The 21,466-nt window shown below is 37.1% G+C and overlaps 2 protein-coding genes across 3 annotated transcripts in view; both read left to right on the top strand.

The window, feature by feature from the left end:
• Positions 1-21,466, top strand: part of LOC125778450 (craniofacial development protein 2-like) — a 372,304-nt gene that overhangs the window by 270,837 nt on the left and 80,001 nt on the right. The window lies entirely within an intron of this gene.
• The window catches only part of LOC105223711 (acetylcholine receptor subunit alpha-type acr-16), a 214,139-nt gene that overhangs the window by 157,893 nt on the left and 34,780 nt on the right, over positions 1-21,466 (top strand). For both annotated transcript variants that reach the window (XM_019989397.3, XM_049456141.1), the window contains one exon: positions 21,375-21,461. In XM_019989397.3, coding sequence (XP_019844956.2) covers positions 21,375-21,461 — 87 coding nt within the window. The remainder of the gene's footprint in view (positions 1-21,374; positions 21,462-21,466) is intronic.

Genomic DNA, 21,466 nt, shown 5'->3' with positions numbered 1-21,466 from the left:
CATCTATGTATCTTATCTTATTAGAGATAAGTACATTGTTATTACTCTTACAATGCTCCGGTGCACATGTATATATAGAATTTGGAATGAAGGTATTTCTACAGGCATACTCAGCCTTTCCTGTCTAGATCTTTTACGATTTACCCTGGACCAGAGGGGCCTTACAATTGCAGATTTGCTAATATCTGACCAGCTTGCCGAGTTCGCCTGAGCCCAAACATTCCAGTAGTAAACCACCCGGAATCAGTAGAGCTCCGTTTTCATTCTGCCGTTAGGGAGACAGAAGTGCCTCACTAGGCAAGCTCATCAGCCACGCAGTTTGCTGTCATTCAGGCACCCAAACCAGTCTAATCATTAGATAACTCGATACCAGAGATAAGGTGTTAAGTCATCTCTTCACTAATCTCAAGGGCGCGGTCAACTAGCTCGAGCTAGTATAGCCGACCTACTATCAAAGTGGATAGATGCCTCTCTAAAAGAGGTTGGGCTATTCCTAACCCTTAAGAGCGCTCAGCAGGCAGATAAAAATTTAGTCACAGTGTCGAGTTAAGAGCTCAGAATAATTTTAAGCAAAAGAACAGTATAATATAAAACTGTTATCTAAGAAATTTAGTATTGCGTATAGACGGAATCGAACTATCACACATAAAACTGACAACATTAAAAACACGGAATGACTTAAGTATTTAGTATGAAAGGTATCAGACTATTCATCCGAAAATCACGATCTCTTCTCCCCAACAATATTATTGTATATTATTGCCTATAGCTGAATAATACATTTTTTTAAGATTGTGAGTAATTTCGTTTCTGATAATTACTTAATTAATAATTATGAATGGAATAAAGGAAATTTTGTTATTAATATATATCCATTAATAATGATTGGTATTATTATCACAACATCTTCACAAAACTAATAACCAAATACACTAACATCGAGTAATCCATACAGCATTCCGGGAAGCTACAACTTCAGCACTCAAACTCACACACACATTAAAAGACCACAGCAACAACAGCACCTCATATAAGCTATCAATTTTCAGCTATTTATATATCTATGTCTTTCATTTATTGTCTGTCTGTCTTTTACGAGTATTTTTTTTTTTTTTGTGTTCCTTTACAAACACAGTTATGTGTCAATTTTTCTAAATATTTATTTGTGCGTTTTCTGTCGTTACACGTACTTACTTTTACACTTCGTGTAAAGCAAGATGTCATCAGCACCACCTAACACTTCCAGACCAAGAGAGATGTGCAATTACAAACTAAAGCAAAAACAACAACAACAATCCCACTTATATACATATAACAGAAGTGTTAGCAAACGAAATTCCTATACACCAAAAACAAAAACACAAACGGAGAAACGCCAAAGTGCATATTTAGCAGTAATTTACTCGTAGCTTTTATTTATGTTTTATTCATTTGTACCTATTTGTTCATTTCTGTCCTTTTTTGTATCCTTTTGCTCAATGAAGTGTTTTACGATTAACGCTACGACACTTTTTTATTGCATTTTGATTTGATATTGTGATTAGTACGAGTATGACAGATGATTCCCTTTTGCTGCTGATGATGAATGAGTGTATGAAAGTAATGAATAGTGAAGATGATGATGCAGAAGAATAAAAAGAATTAGATTGCTTGAATTTGTTGTATTTCTTTCATTGTTTTAGTTGCTAGTGACAATTAGCGAATATCCGAAGTTGATTTAATAACAATGACATTTTAAGTGGTCCATTTGTTTATTATTTGTAAATATTAGAGTCAAAATGTGATAACGTTTAGCTATTTTTGTAAATTGGTGGCTTGAATCCTCTAAACAAATAAAGATATTTTGATTGATTAGAATTAGCTGAAAACCATATTATTATTAGCCGCCTTAAACTCTAAGAGATTTTTGAATTTGTTGCCAAGTCGTCTCAAGGAAGAAACAACTGCGGCAAATTTTTCCAAAAAAAGAGGGTGGCTTTTCAGTTTATGAATGTCGAAGTAGTAGTAAGAGTATCAACCGCAGCTCTATATATAGGTACATATCAGTACAACCAGAGCCGGATTATACCAGAGAAGTACTGACTTCGCTCTCGTACGCCGAAGTCTTCATAATGAAAGATATTTGTAGAATTCTCCTCTCTCATCCATTATTTCCAAAAGAGAGAGTGATAGATCCAAGTTCAATAAGAAAAATGAGAAAGTAAAGCATATTCGAGGCTATCGGAGCAAAAGTAGTGTAAGCCCAGACTACTACGTTATGGGATAATAAAAAATACAAATTTGTTGCTATAAAGAGTAATCCATTTGGAGGTTTACTACTTAAAAAAAAACACAGAAACCTCAAATTTAATAGCGAATGTTTATTTTCATTCGAAAGAACATTCTTTGGCATTTATTTTTAGAAGTTTATCTCTTTTAAATGTTGGCCACAACTACGTTTCAGATGGTCCTTCCGCTATGTTCAATTTTCGTTGACACGTTCGATCATTTCGACTGCTTGATGGTTTGCTCTGAGGCCTGAATGGAAGAGAGATGTCCCCATAGACTTGGATTTTACATATTCCCATAGAAAAAGGTCTAACGGTGTGATATCACACGGTCTTAGGGGCCAATCGACCAGCCCAAAACGTGAAATTATCGGCTCATCGAAGTGCTATCTTAACAAAACCATTGATTGATGCGATGTGAGGGAAGTGATCCCGTCATGTTGAAACCAAATGTCGCTGATATCACGAGCTCTAATAGACGGTAATCTTGACGCGTTAACAGTCGCTATTGACGGTTACATTCTCATCGGCATCATTTTTGAAGAAATATGGACCAATGATTCCACCTCCTAACAAACCACATCAAACCGTTTTTTTTTTTTTCAGGAGGAAATGGGAGCTCTTGAATCTCTACAAGTTTCTCTTCACCCCATATGCGGCGCTGAACAAAATTTGGCTCGAAAACGTCGGATCTTCTTGGAACCTGAGCCCAAACAGCGAATTCAATTCTTTCACATGCTGTATTTAGTACGCTTTCAATTTGAGATCTCGCCGTAAAATGCACCAAGTCGTTTCATACGTCAGTCCGGCTGCGAACGGCGCCGATTCAACTCTCCACGGTTTTCGTGTACACTCTCTGATCCGGTTGCTATATTTTCTTCAGCGCTGGACGTGGTCTATTCAGCCGAATATTATGCCACAATGAATGCTGGGTCTCCAGATGGGTGATGGTGTTGCAAATAGTAGACTCAGTAGGCCGATTATGTTGATCATAAGTTGAACGAAGCGCATGAAACACATTATGTACAGAACGTGAATTTCCGTAATAAATAAACGTTGTTCAGGCGTAAGTCTTTCCATGAAGAAAGGTCAAACAATACGGATCAAAAGCAACATGACTATTGAAAAAAGTACCTCTACTTGGATCACCCGTTACTTTAGTACATAGATATAGTTTATATTGGCTTTCGATTGAGGTTATTTCCTTTTTTCAGGGCAGATCTTATCGAGATTCCTTTAGGAATTATTAACCGTTTTCTTAATCCATTCATCGTTCATGCTTCCGCATCATTCACCATGAGTGACATACGTTTAAATTGTTAGTTTGGTTTTGCGATAGGGGGTTCTACCTTTCAATTGCCTACTGAACCTATAATGCCACATGTTATAATTAATCTCCGATTGATTTTGTTATTGTTGTTATTTATGCTAAGTCCTAGATAAACGAAAACTAGCTCTTCACTTACTTTCTTTGGTGTCTTGAGGTCTGTATCGTTGACATAGAACCACAACTGATGACTCGCGAAAAAGACAAAACCTGTACGGTTAACGTCTGCACAGCGATTTATCTTCAGAGGTATCAGATTAAATTCTTGGAAGCGCTCGGTAATGAGTCGCCTTGTAGCAAAACTCATGGTATCAAACTGTTCGGACAAGTTCTTATGAATTATTTAGGGATTCCAATTTCAAACTTTGCGGCAGAAAGACGATCGCTTCTTATGCTATTGAAAGCCGCTTTGAAATCGAAAAGAAGTTGGTGCGTGTCGATCTGTTTTCCTTGGTCTTTTGCAGGAGTTGTTGTATAGTGAATATCTTGGTTGGTGAGTCGTATGAGTTGAATGGCAGTACAACCACATTGCCGCCAAATACTATGGTTTCGAGCTCTACTTCCATGCTATCAACAGTTTAAGAACTTTTCTCTCCATAATCTTGGTATGTAATGAGGCAGATCTTCCTGTAGAAGTCTCAGGCCATCTTCCTGTCGGTCTAAAAAAAACGATAGGCAATCACTTTGTCTGAAACCTCGTTTTCAGTAAATAAACACAGGAAAAAAATTATAAAACAAAATAAGCAGAATATTTTCTGATTATTTTTAATCTTGAAATATTTTTTGAAAAAGAAAAATAACAAATTGACCACTAAAATTGTTTCAAAATTTACATATTTGTTTTTTTTTTTATTTTATTTCATCATTTTCTTACCACCCTATACATATAGTAGATAATGGAAATACATAGCTTTCTTTAATTTAACTAATTCTTTATTTAATATTTTATTTTTTAATAATATTACAAATAGGTGCATATTCAGTTGCAAAGTGCATTGCTAGAATGCGCTTAAAAGTAATCCTTTGTAACAACATAAACCCACTAAAAACCGAAAAATAGCAAATTGTAAATATTTTTTAAAAGCAAAATAAACAGAATCCAACCAAAAAACCTTTATTTCGCTACCAGCCTTCAATCACTCAAATTATGCAAAACAAAAAATCAAAATGAAACAGTAACATCTAGTTTAAAAAATGCAACAAAAAACAACAACAAACGAATTACAAAAACAACATATCAGTGAACAATGTAAAATTTATCAGCAAAAACAAACTTTCACCGTTAACTTGCAACTTGTAAATAAACGCCTTTGACATGCCGAAACTAACTAGTACTTACAACAAAAATAATCGTACATATACAGATATCGAGTTCATTCTGTAAATCTTGCGCTTTCATCCGTCTCAAATCTCATGAGATTAAGTAAAAGAAAAGTTATCGCGTTTGTATATATAAACATACTCGTATTGACATTTACATATACTATATATACTCTAACGAAAATGCTTATTTTTACTCGTGAATGGTATTTTTATAAAATCAAAATATATTCACATAATGTTTTTAGCTGAAAGTCCGTGCGATCTTATATATTATATAAAGTTGTGTGTCATTTGATACTTGGTAATGATTGAGGAAGGTAACTGCGGTGAAAATATTCAGAGACAATGAAATTTTTCCCAGAAAAAGTGTACATCTTGAAATAAACAACAAAAACTCAATGTTTTTAAGTAAATATGATAATAAAGACAAAACAAAAACATGAGCGAGCTCTGTGAATGAGTAAACAGTACATATAACAGTTCATATACTACATATCTTAAAAAAATTAAATACCTTTTTTAATGTGTTGAATTCATTTTCGGATCACGCTCATGATTTTTAAAAGATATACCCACATTTCTTACCGAAACATACGCACATTAAATGCCATTACTCATCGTCGTTTCGCATTTTTTGAAGAATACTTAACCTCAAAATATGTTCGTATTGAGAAAAAGCTGCGTTGGTAGGTATGAAGGTTTACAAGTGTTCTTCGCCATTACTGACATAAAATTATGTAAACGATTTTTTTTAATAAAAACTTTTATATTTCTCCCTAACCTAATAATTATACACATGAATATAATCCCAAAAAGTAATACCAGGACAAAGAGAAATGCTGCAATAAGAAAATATATATTTTACATATGTTCAATTTATTACTTAAAATTAATATAAACTTAGTATTGTATGAAGATATGTATTCTAACCTAAAAAAATATTTGACAATAATCCGAGTTATGTTAGGTTATATTAAGGGGCCGAGTTTTTGACTCTACCACAAATTTATTTAGGCTAATATTAGTCAGTTTGGGCTATATCTCTCAGAACTCCTGTGATTGCTGCAGGATAGACTTTGCTGAGAGCTAGTAGTTCAGAGGATCTCCTGCGTTATATTCTAGGTCGTTCAGCGTGTTCAATGTGAAAAATGCAAAAATGCCAGACATATTTCAGTATCAATAGGCATTCAGTATCATAGGTGGAATGGACACACAAACCATCTTGGTAGAGCTCGAAGCCTATCTAAAACCTTTTGCCGTTGGGTCCAGCAGCCGGTTGCAATATAACTCTACATCCTCCTGCTCCTCGTGATTCCAAAATTAATTCTGCGGTCAGTCCTCGTAGCTAAAACTACTAAAAGTTGAGCTTCCTTACTGCTCTGGACTGGTGACCAGGGTTTGAACCCCATATTATACCCACACACCATTCATGAATTAAATGAATTCGCCGCCTAACCAATGAACGCGCAAGCAACTATAACTGTTGTTGGAGTTCACACCGTTAACATCTAAACGTCCACCAGTCCAGCTATTCCTCATTCCACTCAGAATCCAACGGACAATCGGCAATAACGTGACCGCGTTCCACACAAATACCTCGGCCTATCAGATATGTGTCTCTGATGCAAAAACCCATGATCCGTAGCAGAAAAGCCAGACTCAGACATGTACTCGTAAGTCACCCGACCGTTAGAACTATTTTTCCACGGTCTTGCCTCTTACACCTGACCTTATCATCTAGAAACCTCTTGCTCCCTAGATATCCCATGTATACATGTACATAGTAGCACCATAAAACGGTGCATCGAGAGTTGGTTTGGGCAGCCCGAGATCATCATCGCTTTTGCGGCTTCAATCACTCCCCAATCAGTCCGCAAAATTCGTATACTCTAGGTCAAAAGGACCTCGCAGTAACAGTTGACCAACGCCTGCAAAGCGCAAGTGATATCCAGAGCTGGAACTCTGGACAACAACGCGGAGCTTTTTCCCACTCTTATGAACATAGAACTAAAATGTCGCCTATTAAGAACTCTTTAGCTTTGCAGTTTTCAACAATTCCGCTATAACAAGGCACTCAAGCGGTGTAATAATAAAGTGGATTCATGCTATTGAAAGTAAGGACTTCCCTCTGCCCACATATTCAATACCGATAGTGGAGAAGTATCGAATTTCAGAATACGCCCTTTTGAATCCTTTATTTGTACGACCGTAGAAATTGTTCAGCTTTTTCGAATGCAATATTGTATCCAACTTTAGGTCGGGTTGATTCTAAATACTTTTGATAGAGATCAAACACTTCTCCCTTGATAGCTGTTTCTTAGGCTCTCAAGTTCGTATTTAAATGGATTCAACGATATGAAGACCATAATACTGTCCCTTATCTATAAAAAAGCTACAGTTTTTTATGTACTGTGGTGGCAACACCGATTCGAGTGATGTAACTATAGTCCGCTCACAAGACATTTAGGTCTATGCAACTGGAACGGAAACGGAGCATCATTCCTTCAAATTTAGCATGTTTTCTGCCAGTACAACAACAACATAACTGTAGGAAATAAAATATTTCATAGAATCCATTCTCGAACTTTTATCTTTTATTGGCTAAGAGAGAACTTTGCCTTGATCCAAACAAACGTTTCCACACACAACGGTTCCGATAAAAGAGACAGTATACAATAGGATAAATTAGGGAATTACTTCGTATTTAGTATGTATATAAGTAAAATAATCTGTTCAAAATTTCTGAGGAATAATATAATGTTATAAATGAACAATTTAATGGCAGCATTTCTTTTTACCTGCGCAACAAAAGTACCAACCTAAAGTCAGACATTATAACCGTATTCGATTCGTCACTCTGCGCGCTGTGCTTAAATTCTCCGCCTTTCTCTCTTTTCGCGAAATTGAAAGCACAATTAAAAAACAATACGTGAGAGCATGTGGATATACTATTAAGGTGATTTGATTATGGTAATCCCCTGTACTTTTTATATTTACATGCTCGTTTCGACAGTCGGCAAAGTTTGGCGAGTCGAACATGCCTATTGTCTGCTTTAAAAGATCCTTATTTATTAAACACAATATATCTTCTACACAAGTAATATATACTTATTTATACCAAATACTTATAACCAACAAAATATATATGAAACAAGACAAAAAATTACCAAAAATGTGCGTAAGTACCATGAAAAACATAAAAAAAAGAATACCGAACTTTTCACATTACCAAATAATTAAAGCCAACACGCTGCAACTCTCCTAATTGCCACACTACAAACAATAAATAACACAGATTTAGCTCAAACGCATAACTTAATCAACGCAAACAGAAAACGCATGCGCAAATGCTCATTAACAAATAGTACACTAGCCTTAAATATAACAAAAAAAAAACAGAAAATTTTTTATGCAAATTCACCGCAAAATACCAAATCACAGCTAAATATTTTGCCAACAACAACTTAATACCGAAATATAATTACACTCAGAGTTTATTCAAAAGAAACACAAACACGCAAATGTTTATAAAAACACGAAACACGAAAAAAAATTTTAATTTCAATTTAATTTTCATGGACATTTTTTTTGCAATATTTCCTAACAAAAAAAAACAAATACAACTTAAAAAACAAATGAATGCACCTACCATTAAAAATTTAACTAAAAATTTTTATTTCACGCTCTCCTGTACTAAAGCTTGTTTCTTTAAAACTGCAAACTAAATAATGAATTTAAAAAATTCAGCAAAAAATACTTTTTAACTAAATAAATTTAAATTTAAACTAAACTCAATGGATTAAAATCTTAAATTAAAAAAGAAAAACATTTCATTACTTTTAAAAACCACTGTATATAAAATTTAAATGAAAATATTTTTTTAAATAATGTTGTATAAAAAAGTCAAAAGTAGTTGTTTACAAAAACAACGCATAGACACATATATATAACTGTAATTTTCGCATTGTACATTGTTTAAAATTGATTTTTGACAATTTTTCAATTTAAATATAAGCATAAATTGTTTATGAGCATACTATTTCAAAAGGAACTCACTTAACCTTAAACTTGTATTCAAGATGGTAGAGTTGCAACTCCACATAATATGCGAACATATCATAATGTCGTTCATATTATGCCATTTATCAAAACTCAAAAGCAAGAAATTACTTCCGACCAACTGCTGCAGCCAAAATATACGATTTCCCCTCATACCCAATTAAACATTTTACTACCCAAATGTACAACTTTTCCTACCCAAATATTGCATAAGGTTTAAAGTGGAATTATGAAGTGTTTAACATAACCTCGAACTTTTACCAGAAGAGTTTTAATCTATGCTTTTTTGTTCAAGGATAGATTTGAAGTTAACTTAAAGAGTCAAATTTATGTCTCATCATTTCTGTCAAGCGCCTTACGTACATTTAAATGAGGTTTATCTGATATGATCCTCTTTACTCTTCCACTTCCACTTTGAGTCAGCAAAAGTTAAAAATTTGTTTTGTTTTAGGGTTGATCTTTGCACGAACCTCTTAATAATATTTTGAAACAAACGGTATTTTTATTGAATTTTTTTTTATTGAAATTGAAATGAATTTTTGATGACTCATGCCCGGCTCTTGAGCGATGCTACGGCTGCTACTATGCCGGTCTCTTTCGACCAATTCAGCGATTTTATCGCAATTTTCGACGACAGGCCTTCCGGAGCGTGGCGCATCTTCGACCACCTCTACACCAGAAAAACGTTGAAACCATCGTTGTGCGATGGAAATGGAAACTGTATAGGGTCCATAAACTGCTCAAATTTTATTGGCGGCTTGAGATGCATTTTTGCCTTTATCGTAATAGTACTATAAAATATGCCGCATTTTCTCTTTATTTTGCTTCATGTGTCTATCCAACGGAGTGGAGGTCTTCCTTTTCCTCTCGAATACTTTCAGATCTGGAGTGTTTTCATCCATTCTCTGAATTATGTCAATTTCGTCGTATAATTAGTACAGATCATCGTACATCTGACATTATTGTTGGTGTTAATACTGGTTCAAAGATAAACGAAATTATCTACGACTTCGACGTTATGACTGTCAACAGTGACGTGGGAGCCAATTCGCGAGTGTGACGACTGTTTGTTTGATGATAAGAAGTATTTCGTCTTGCCCACGTTCACTACCAGACTCATTTGCTTCGCTTCCTTATCCAGTCTGGAGAAAAAAGAACTAACGACGCGGATGTTGATGTCAATGATATCAATGCCATCGGCATACTATTGCAGCTGTCCCCCTTATAGAAGATTGTACCCTTTTTCACTAAGATTTGCAGCGCGAATTATTTTCTCCAGGAGTAGATGGAAAAAATATTACTATAGGGAGGCTCGAAGAGGTCCTTCCAGATCTTGGCGGAGCTTTTGGTATTGCTCAACGTAAGTTTACACAGCTGTATTAGTATTGCGAGGATACCAAATTCAGACATAGCGGCGTAAAGGCAGCTTATTTTCGTGCTATCAAAAGCAGCTTAGATGTCGATCCTCTTTGCACGGGTCTTTTTTTAAATTTGACGCATGGTGAATATCTGGTCAGTTGTTGATTTTCCAGAACTAAAGCCATACAGATATGATTCCATCAGTTTGTTGACGGTGAGCTTTAATCTTTCACACAATATCCTTTTTATGCGGTGTTGAGGAGGCTTATCCCACGGTAGTTGGCGCAGATTACGGGGTTCCCTTTTTTGTGGATTGGGCGGAGAATACTTGTATTCCAATCATCGGGCATGCTTCCGTCCGAACATATTCCTTCGCCGCCGTATGTGAATAGCTCGGCCAGCAATCCATCGGTTCTTTAGACGAGGACTTCTTCATGGTCGGGCAATGAAACCTCCGCTCCATTGCCACCAATTGGTGAATCGGATTCACAATCTCCTGATGTTATGCATTCACTGCCATTCAGCAGGCTGGAGAAGTGTTCCCTTCACAGTTTTAGTATTTTCTGGATATCAGTCACTAGACCGCCTTGGGGAGTTCTTCAAGAGTATGCTCCTGCCTTGAAACCTTTCCTTTCATTGCGGTGTTTTTTACGTGCGGGTCCCAAATCCAGCGCACAACTCTGAATCATTTCTGACCATTCCCAATTGAATGACCGTCAAAGAATTTTCCTCACTTGCGTGTAATTCCTTGAGTACATATGTATTAATAGCATGAATAAAGTCAAAGATTTGCATCCAAAAAATGTATGAGAAACCAATTTCTTTCTACTACTTTTATGAAATATTCTAAAGGTTATAATTTGTATCGTTGCAAGATATGTAATATTTTCTAACCATATCATAGTGGAGCCACCAGCATTACTAACTCATAATGACTCTCTGCTACGTCGTTTTAGGTATTATTACCTTTAAAGATATCGAGATATAGTGAAAGGAAGTCAGGCGCTTTTATAAATTATTTTTATGAAATACTTCAGTAACCATGAAAATCTGTTAAACTGGACTTTCGAGCATAGGAATATTCCCGAATAAAAAGTGAAACACGTGTAAATATAATATTCTTAGCCTTATTTAGAATTAGTTCTAAGTGGCGTCTATGTGGGGGAAATAGCCGTGCATCTTCCGTAGTATGATTAATTTGGATACACTCATTATATCTTTTGACCAAATGAACTGTCAAAGCTCTAGCATGCAAAGAAGTTCCAGAAGAAATAGTCAACCTCATGAAACTTATGTATTATTTAACTTGGTTTCAAATTTAGTGGCGAAGAGATGCATATTTGGCATTTACTTTAAAGATTTGGATAATGCTAACGAGTTTGTCGGTTGTCCAATAAATATTGCACATTTACTTAAAACTTTAAGTTGTTAGGACTTAAAATCAACTTCTCAAAATTTATGTTCATCAACACAATTGAGGACCCAGTCCTATAGAAGGGTATGCAAAGTTCGCGCTGCTTAGTTTGGAAATTGATGCATGATCCATATGCAGAAACTGTTATCTTGTAGAACTATGAAACTGGAACAATTCTGGAGTGTTTACAAACACTGCTATCTTTTCTTAACTGATGTCTTCAAAATATCATACGGACACACTAGTCGAAATGACAACCTCTGGACGGTAGCCAAACAGATAATGCAATATTATGCGCGTTTAAGATCTTGCAAACTTCAGTTTGGACATGTTATTTTATGTGAGAAAATTGTGACCATTGTCAAAGAAATAACTGCGCTCTTCTTTTTCTTCTTCTTCAACTTGGTACATTGAGAGCGCGAAATTTAAAAACGATTGTCAAGCTGTTCTGAATCCAGCATTCGATTGGCGTTGATTAGGAAAAGCGAAAACGAAGTATTAAGTGACCGTTTCAAGAAATTGTTGCGGGTTTTAGTTGGTTTTCTATTCTGATAATAAACGAATAAACTTGAGATAAATTTTCCTTTACCAGCCATAAAAACTTTTCCAGTGACGGAGTTGTTGAGCTTCTTTATTGAGCGCAGGATGATGTCGTTTCCTTCAAAGGTTTTCAAAATCAATTCTAAACGAGCTCACAATGAAAATGGACTCAACACAGCTTGAAACTACCTAAAGGTTTAAAGTCTAAAGATTCAGGGATTATTGGAAGCATGCTACAATTTCAACTCATATGTACAAAGTTCTGCAATTCCTTAGATTGCCGCTCACGCGTTTGACTATGCCACACTCGCTTAAAGCGCACAATTCGATTACTCCATAAGTCAAAGCACCAAAAATAGACAACTACAGGTATATAGTATTTCCGTGTCGGCACAAATGGGTCAGACGCTTCGTACGCTGAATACCATTTCCGTTACCTACATATCTACACTTAAGCATGTAACCGAAGTGAAATGTTTACCCCACTTCCGCAGCTAGACAACTGACTCGTTGGCAGACAACGAAATCCCTGCAGGCTGTGTCTGTGAAAAGAAATGAACTCTATCCATCACACAGGGGATATTGTAGAGGCACTGAAATGACGGCCACTCAGCGTCAGTTCGGCTGATGCAAACCCAAAAAAAAGACAAAAAAACACAGTGTTGAAAATGAAGTGCAAAATGGTGTAAATGCAAGCCAAGAGGAATGATGCAGCACATGACTTCAACGGCTGAAGGTAAAAGGTTGATAAACACACACCGGCAGACAAATAGACGTAGTCAATATCCTATGGGAATGCGTGAAAGACGAGTTGCGAAGTACTCATTTCGCAACGCGATTGGATTGGACGCACGCCATAATGGCTGAGCGCTGCACAGCTCTGCAGACCGACGAACAAACAAACGCTGCAATGAATAGTTGGCTATTTAATTTATCTGCGCATAGTGGCAGGGCTCGGCCGGAAGAAAAGCAAGCTGTGTGGCAAGGTGATGGCAGCTGTTGGTATTACTCTGAAAGTCCTAAACGTCACAGCAATGGTAAAGAGAGGAGAAATATTCTTGCCAAGTTTTAGCAACGGAATGCATTTCCACGCCTTGGCCGAAGCATATTGCCTGCATTTAAGTGCTTTTGTAGAAACTGATATACTTATATAAGTGCCTCTGCAGGTATGCATAGTTCTATGGAGTAGTAAGTGTGACGCCCTGACTAAAAGTGTCGAAACCAGTAAAACAACCAGAAGTCTAGTACGCCATTCAAGTTGAGTATATGCACTCGGCTCAGTCAGCACTAAGGTAGAAAGTCGAAAGACTACTGTTTGTCAGTGAAATCTCGGCTTACTTGAGGAGAACCTGTGACAAATTGAAAGCTTTGACTTTGAAATAATGTCGTGTGTATTAGTATAATTTTAAGGAAATACTTATTTTTGACAAAATTATATTTATTATTTATACTAAATAATTACATATTTGTATCATTGGGGGCGATCACCTTCCAAATTTCGATACGATTTTTGAACTATAGGGTGATTTTTTAAGAGCTTGATAACTTTTTAAAAAAAAAAAACGCATAAAATTTGCAAAATCTCATCGGTTCTTTATTTGAAACGTTAGATTGGTTCATGACATTTACTTTTTGAAGATAATTTCATTTAAATGTTGACCGCGGCTGCGTCTTAGGTGGTCCATTCGGAAAGTCCAATTTTGGGCAACTTTTTCGAGCATTTCGGCCGGAATAGCCCGAATTTCTTCGGAAATGTTGTCTTCCAAAGCTGGAATAGTTGCTGGCTTATTTCTGTAGACTTTAGACTTGACGTAGCCCCACAAAATAGTCTAAAGGCGTTAAATCGCATGATCTTGGTGGCCAACTTACGGGTCCATTTCTTGAGATGAATTGTTGTCCGAAGTTTTCCCTCAAAATGGCCATAGAATCGCGAGCTGTGTGGCATGTAGCGCCATCTTGTTGAAACCACATGTCAACCAAGTTCAGTTCTTCCATTTTTGGCAACAAAAAGTTTGTTAGCATCGAACGATAGCGATCGCCATTCACCGTAACGTTGCGTCCAACAGCATCTTTGAAAAAATACGGTCCAATGATTCCACCAGCGTACAAACCATACCAAACAGTGCATTTTTCGGGATGCATGGGCAGTTCTTGAACGGCTTCTGGTTGCTCTTCACCCCAAATGCGGCAATTTTGCTTATTTACGTAGCCATTCAACCAGAAATGAGCCTCATCGCTGAACAAAACACGCGCGCGAAACACATTTCGAACCGAACACTGATTTTGGTAATAAAATTCAATGATTTGCAAGCGTTGCTCGTTAGTAAGTCTATTCATGATGAAATGTCAAAGCATACTGAGCATCTTTCTCTTTGACACCATGTCTGAAATCCCACGTGATCTGTCAAATACTAATGCATGAAAATCCTAACCTCAAAAAAATCACCCGTTACAATAGACCTCGGCCATCAGCCATATTCCAAGTCAAACATTTTTTACAACAACGTGAATCGGTCGAACGATATCTTCCTTTGACCATGTTAGTGTGTCTTAAGACTTCCATGAAATTTAACAAGCCAATTACAAATTATCACGCCGCTCAAATGCTATGTATCTCATAGAATCGATGTGAACTTTCCAGTCTTCCTTATATTTCAAGTATTATTGCAACGAACTCAAGACAAAAAAAATTAAAATTATTCAAAGGTGACCAATACTGGACAACTATAGAATATATCTTCCTTTTTGCTTTTTATTCAATGCTTTAAAAAAAGTGTTACAGTGGTCGGATTTAGTTGAAATATACGCCGTTTCGTTCCATCTAGACGGCATCTTCAGAATAACCCCCTCGTAGAAGCCCCCTCCCTATTTGCGAAGAACTGAGACAGCCACTTTTCACAAGCCACTTTTAAGTTCAACTTTACGCCAACAAGGGCGTTCGCCATGGACAGGAACAGGTGGTAATCACTTGGCGCTATGTCCGGGCTATATGGTGGATGCGACAAAAGCTCTCCTAGTTTCTAACGGGTCATCAACAAAGTGTGTGGTCTGGCGTTGTCTCGGTGGAACACTACACCCTTCCTGTTGGCCAATTGTGGACGTTTCTGGTCTATCGCCAGCTTTAAGCGGTCCAGTTGTTTGCAGTAGATGGTATAACCAAGCGTCTGGCCATATAGGAGGAGCTCATAGTGGATGATTCCCTTCCAATCCCACCAAACACACAGCAAAACCTTCCTGGCCGTCAATGCCGGCTTGGCCACTGTTTGGGACGATTCACCGGCCTTCGACCATGACCGTTTTCACTTGATATTGTCGTATGTGATCCTTTTATCATCGCCAGTCACTATATGCTTCAAAAATGAGTCGAGTTCGTTCTGTTTCAGCAGCATATCGCAGGCGTCGATTCGGTCCAGAAGGTTTTTTTGCGTCAAATCATGCGGCACCCAAACATCAAGCTTTTTTGTGTATCCAGTCTTCTGCAGATGGTTTAAAATGGTTTGGTGACTAACTCCCATCTCCCATCTCCCAACTCGACGTCACGAGATACCACATGCCAGTCTAACTCAATGTTTTCCATGATTTGATCGATATTCGTCGTCACAAGCCTTTCGCCGGCTGGCTTATCCATGGTGTCGTTTTCACCCACTCCGCAGTTCGGAGAGTTTCTCTAGCGGATTTGCCTTTAACGAAGGAAACTTTAACATAGCGCGAATTTCGGCGTTAGTGAACTCCGTGTTTACACGTGTATAATTGTTGGACGCAATATCTAAACTAATCATGCATGGCGTCGTTTTGTCAAGACCTTTCAAAGATATATAGTATTGCCAGATACGAGCTCCGTAACGCGTTATACATAGACTCGAAATTCAAAAAACAAAAAGGCGGAAGGGTATCTCCCTTTGACAACATAATATCACAGAATTTGACATTGAATGCTAACCAACACCATTAATCCGCTGTCATGATCCCCCTCTATCGGATACAGTAGTTTTCTATTAAAATAGTTCCGCACCACAGCGGAGGTAATTGGGGATTGTAAAACTTTTTCTAGGTCGCCAGCAAAATTGTTTGCTTGTATTTGTGGAATCTACGCTGGGCGACTTCTGCACCTTCAATGCCGCTTCGGATAGCTCTCAAACTTTATCTGCCTTGTGTAAAACCCTGCTGCCTGGTGGAGGGCCCGCCAGCTTCATTGATAGCCGCTTCTGGTCTACGTTTCAGTAGCTCTTTAAAGCATAGTGGACGGTATTCTGTTGGCAAGCTGGGATCTGATATTGCCTTACTAATTAGAACAAGTCATTATTTCTTCCAAATTTCAGGAAATATTTCAGCTTCGAGGCATGAGGCAGATTTAAAAGTACTGTCGGTCGATCTGCGACAATTACTTCTAGTATTTCTGCTGTGATTCCGTCCGGGCCGGGCAATGTTAGTTTTGAGGTTGCCAGCAGCCAGTTGCAGCTCCTGGGAGCTGGGCGAGCTTACGATTTAATCCATTTTGGTAACATTTAAGGCAGGCGGCTTTGTTCGAGCTCCTAGTTTCTTCATTACTATTTTACACCCAACTAACCAGAGATTTGTGTTGCCTATTTTCCCATTGCGGCATCGTGCCATCGTGGCATCGTGGCGGGTCAGATCTCATAAGTGCGCTCATAGAAGGCATCTTTGATCACCTCGTTCTTTTCTTCCGTCGGGGCGTGGACCCAAGTCAGCGATATGTTGAAGAACTTCACTTTGATGCGGATTGTGGCTGAACGTTCATCCACCGGGGTGAATGCGATGGAATCTCTCTCCCACCACGAATTCCACACCGAATGTGCACTCTTTTATATGATCTTCTTCTTTACTGGCGTAGACACCGCTTACGCGATTATAGCCGAGTTAACAACAGCGCGCCAGCCGTTTCTTCTTTTCGCTACGTACAGGTCCTTCTCTATTTGGTCCTTCCAACGGAGTGGAGGTCTTCCTCTTCTACACTTTATATGATCAGTGTAGAAAATTTCATAAGAACCTACTCGCATCAGTCCTTGTCCTATCCAACACACTTCTTGGCCGGCGGTGATGTCAGCATTTAGTTTTACAAGGACATCAACCAGCTGGCAGCGGCATCTTCCAGGTGCATGCCCTTATATCGTCATCTTTAATGCGTTTGCCATGGTCGCCATCAAAAGGGAGGTTTCTCTTCCAAGACTGTTTTTACTTCTCGGGTCCCAAATCCAGCTCACAGCCCTGGGGAGGGATGGTTCGCCTTCTCATTTTAAGTCGGCTTCAAACGGCTATTCTTTGACTATCAAAAGGATACTTGATCAAGACCGGAAGTCGTGAGTTGCTAAATGGCACTCAGAGAACTTTCCTCTCTTGCGTGAACATGAAGCCATCCTCTTAGGATGAGTTTTGAGATCTTTAGGAATTTGACGTGTGGTAATATATCACGAAAAAAAGCCAATTGAATCTTCTCTTTATAATACAACTTTCATAGTCACAAATGTACGTGCAAATAGGATAAAAAAAAACATTCTTTCGCACCAAATATCAATGTATTTTTATTCTCTTCCAGCTAAGAAAAAATATTGATAAAAGTAAAAAAAAAAATATTAAGAAAGCGGTACCGAGACTTGTAAATGGCACCGTAACTTGTACTTGAAGTTTTTTTCTTGATAAAATAGGATCACTTGAAACTTTGTATGTCCAAGCAAATCGCCTTAATACAAATAAGATTATTTCTGCTATCATTTGCACCAGCAAACTGCCAGAGTGCAGTCACATTCACATACACACACCCTACGACTCGGCACTCGACTTCCTCTGACCAAATATCCTTTCACATCACATCATACCGCCAAAGCATCCCATGCCATTTTCCTGCGCCGCAGTCAAGTTGGTAGGAAGTAATGCGTCGAAAGCCTTTTAAAAGTTAGAAAAAGTTCATTTCGACGTGTTGTTAAGATTTTCAACGCATCGCGCAGTAAGCGGAAACCCAATGGATTTTCAACACCTCACTGTTGCTGGAATGACTTTTGTTGAAGTTTAGAAAATTATATTCAATTTGTAAGTAATTTTACTTTGCTAAGGTTGGCAAAATGGGCATTGCGAAGTGCTATGGATTTTATTGGAACTGTATACTTGAGTCGAATCAGTTAAGGCTTCATCATAACAAAGTTTCCATATTTTAACTTTATGATTGAATACGAACTGGATATCAAGGCAATGCTTCTCTCTTATCACACACAAAATACTTATATTGAACGCTTAAGCCTAATCGGAGCCGTTTCAATTCTACATAATTTCTCGATCTGAGAAGAAAGCTTTTGTAAGCTAAACCTAACTATCTCTTAATTTACGTTGGTCTAATCAGTAATCCGAAAAAAGAATGAAACGTTCTCAAATTATACAAATTCAAACCCCAACAGCCCAATATGAACCTACCGGCTTCGAAAGCCAACTCCTTAAGCTGAGTTCCCAAAATTAGCGACGAATTCATGGTATCTACAAAATTTCAGCGTGAGCTTACGAAATTCCAAAAACCTACCAAACGTATACCCCCTTTAAAAACTAAAAACTTTGTTCCGAAACTTGTCGACAGATTCATAGTTGCGAAAAGCAAGTCCCACTAGAAGCTCAGAAAGCTGCAAAAATACTTTGGACTTAACAAGACACTCGTTAGAAAAGAGTCAAGCACCTTTGAGTACTTTAAGAATACTTAAAACGTTACCTCTGGGCATCCCATGAAATTTTCATAAAGTTCTACTGAAACTAAACATATACTACCCTCAATATAATCCAACTCGGCCCCAGTACTGTTCCTTTTTGACAGTTGGCCGGTCGGAAGGAATTCGGAATACACCAAACCCCGATAATCGAATAAAACTTGAACATAATTTATATGCTTTGACGTGGGTTTTTCCGAATCGGCTCGCCTTTGCCACAATATTCGACCTATTAATAATCTGATTCCGAGTCGTAACCATAGATCCAGACTCATTGGTAGTCGGAAAGCATTGAAAAAGTTGAGTGATTTTGGAGCCAATCGTGCAATCACTTTCCTTTGTCCAAAATGATCCTTCAAAATGGTTTTCACTGATCATTCCGTAATTCCAACGTCTCCAGTAAGATCTCTCACTGTTAGTTGTCGATTCTCGAGCACAAAATCCTTGATTTTGTTGATGTTGATGGTCGTTCTAGACGTGGTTCTTCGTAAACGTGTTCTCGACCCTCTTTGAATAATTTTTGCCAATCAAAAACACTTGCTCGCGGCAAACAATTATCACGGAAGACTTTTTCCAACATTCTGAATGTTTTGGAGATAGAAATTTCATTCCGCACACAAATATTAATGGCACTTCTTTGTTGAATAATTTCACTCTTCGTAAAAATCGCCGAGTGCACTTTATGTACATCAGAAAGGCAAGGGTATACAAGAAATAAAAAGATGCCCTACTAATTTCACATGGGAAGTGAGAGAGCAATTGCGAAATGTCAAAACCTCCTGAGCTCTGTCAGCCGTCAAAGTTCAGGGTTTATACTAAATACAAATGATTAATTTGATGTAGCATTTCGCACAGTTGCCACTGCCAGTATCGAGGAGTGGGTTTTCGCCCAAAATTTAAATTAAAAAGTCTGACTATTTTTTGTCCACAGTAATAATGTACACATGTTTCTACGTCACTTACTTAAACCGTTTTTCACACCGTTTTATACGCCGAACAAGATAGATTAAGTTCACTACAAAGTTTATAACACCCAACATGAAACGTCAGAGACCTTTTGAATCGGCAGCGTCACGAGCCGAGTAGATTTTGATATGTCCATCTCACCGTGTCTATGTACGCGAATTAGTCTCTAAGGTTTTGATATATCGATCTGTAATTTTGTACAAGAAGCTACCTATCAAACTCAAGTCCTGGTATTTTAAACTCTTCAAGTTGACATGGAACGAAATTTGGCACAGATTATAATAGAAGACATCGCAACAATCTCCGAATATATTGTTAAGATCGGACGACTATAGCATATAGGTGTCCGATAAACTGACCGATCGAACTCAAGTTCTTGTATAGAAAACATTTATAATTAAGAAGATATTTTAATGAAATTTTTGTAGAAAATGTTTTTTTTTTTTTGAACAAAATGTTCAGTTCGGAACACTATAGCTTTCATACAAATGAATCACATAATCAAAGTCAAGATAAGGTTCTATATATGCGCTTTATTACTGTAAACTAAAAACAACTGTGATGGGTGCAACCGAAGTTAACTTGTTTTAATGTTATAATTTAAAAGCAATTTAAAAAAAATGTCCAACGCTTCGAAATGATTAAAACAGACATAATTTTGCAATGAAAATAAAATCGTTTTTCAAACTTTAAAAAGGCTTTCTGAAATCATCGATTTTGTTGTCATTAATATTGCATCTAATTGGTTATTTTTGTATGGAAAACATTTGAGAACCAAACATTCACATACTCGCATACATACATACATACATATAGTACATAAGTAATACATTTATACATCCACACATCCTCACCACTCATTAAAGCCGAATGTTAAACATTTGTCGCCATACTTCCACAGCAGCGTTTGTGTTTAAAGAAAATTTTTGCAAATAATGAAAATAAATGTTTTTTTCTAAAATTATAAACGGAAAATCACTTACAGTTAAACAAAAAATATATCGATAATATTAAAAAAATATATACATATAACAACATGTTTACACTTCTACAATGTCAGTGGAGCACGAATAAACGCATAACACGAACAAAAACGGCACACGATAACACAACAACAAATAAGTAAACAACAAAACAAAACAAAGTTTGATATGAAAATCAGTAAAAAACAAATGTTGCGCAAATTAAAATAATATTTGTGCCAAAGCAAATATTATTTATAAAAAAAGTGAAAAGCAAAAAAAATGAAAAATTTAAAACCAAGCTTTGCGCCACAATTTAACATAACATAACTTGATATTTTTTTAAATTACTTACTACTTAATACTACTTACTACTCGTATACTTTATTGTTTGTTCAAAATAATTTTCTTCTTCTTTTTTTGTCTACAATATCTTTGTTTTTTCTGTTACAGGAGTTACAATTCTTCTATCGCTCACAGTGTTTCTCAACCTTGTAGCTGAGACATTGCCCCAAGTATCTGATGCAATCCCCTTGTTAGGTAGC

The sequence above is a fragment of the Bactrocera dorsalis genome, chromosome 1 (assembly GCF_023373825.1).
Source record: "Bactrocera dorsalis isolate Fly_Bdor chromosome 1, ASM2337382v1, whole genome shotgun sequence".
NCBI lineage: Eukaryota > Metazoa > Arthropoda > Insecta > Diptera > Tephritidae > Bactrocera > Bactrocera dorsalis.
This window is presented reverse-complemented; position numbering and strand designations above follow the sequence as displayed.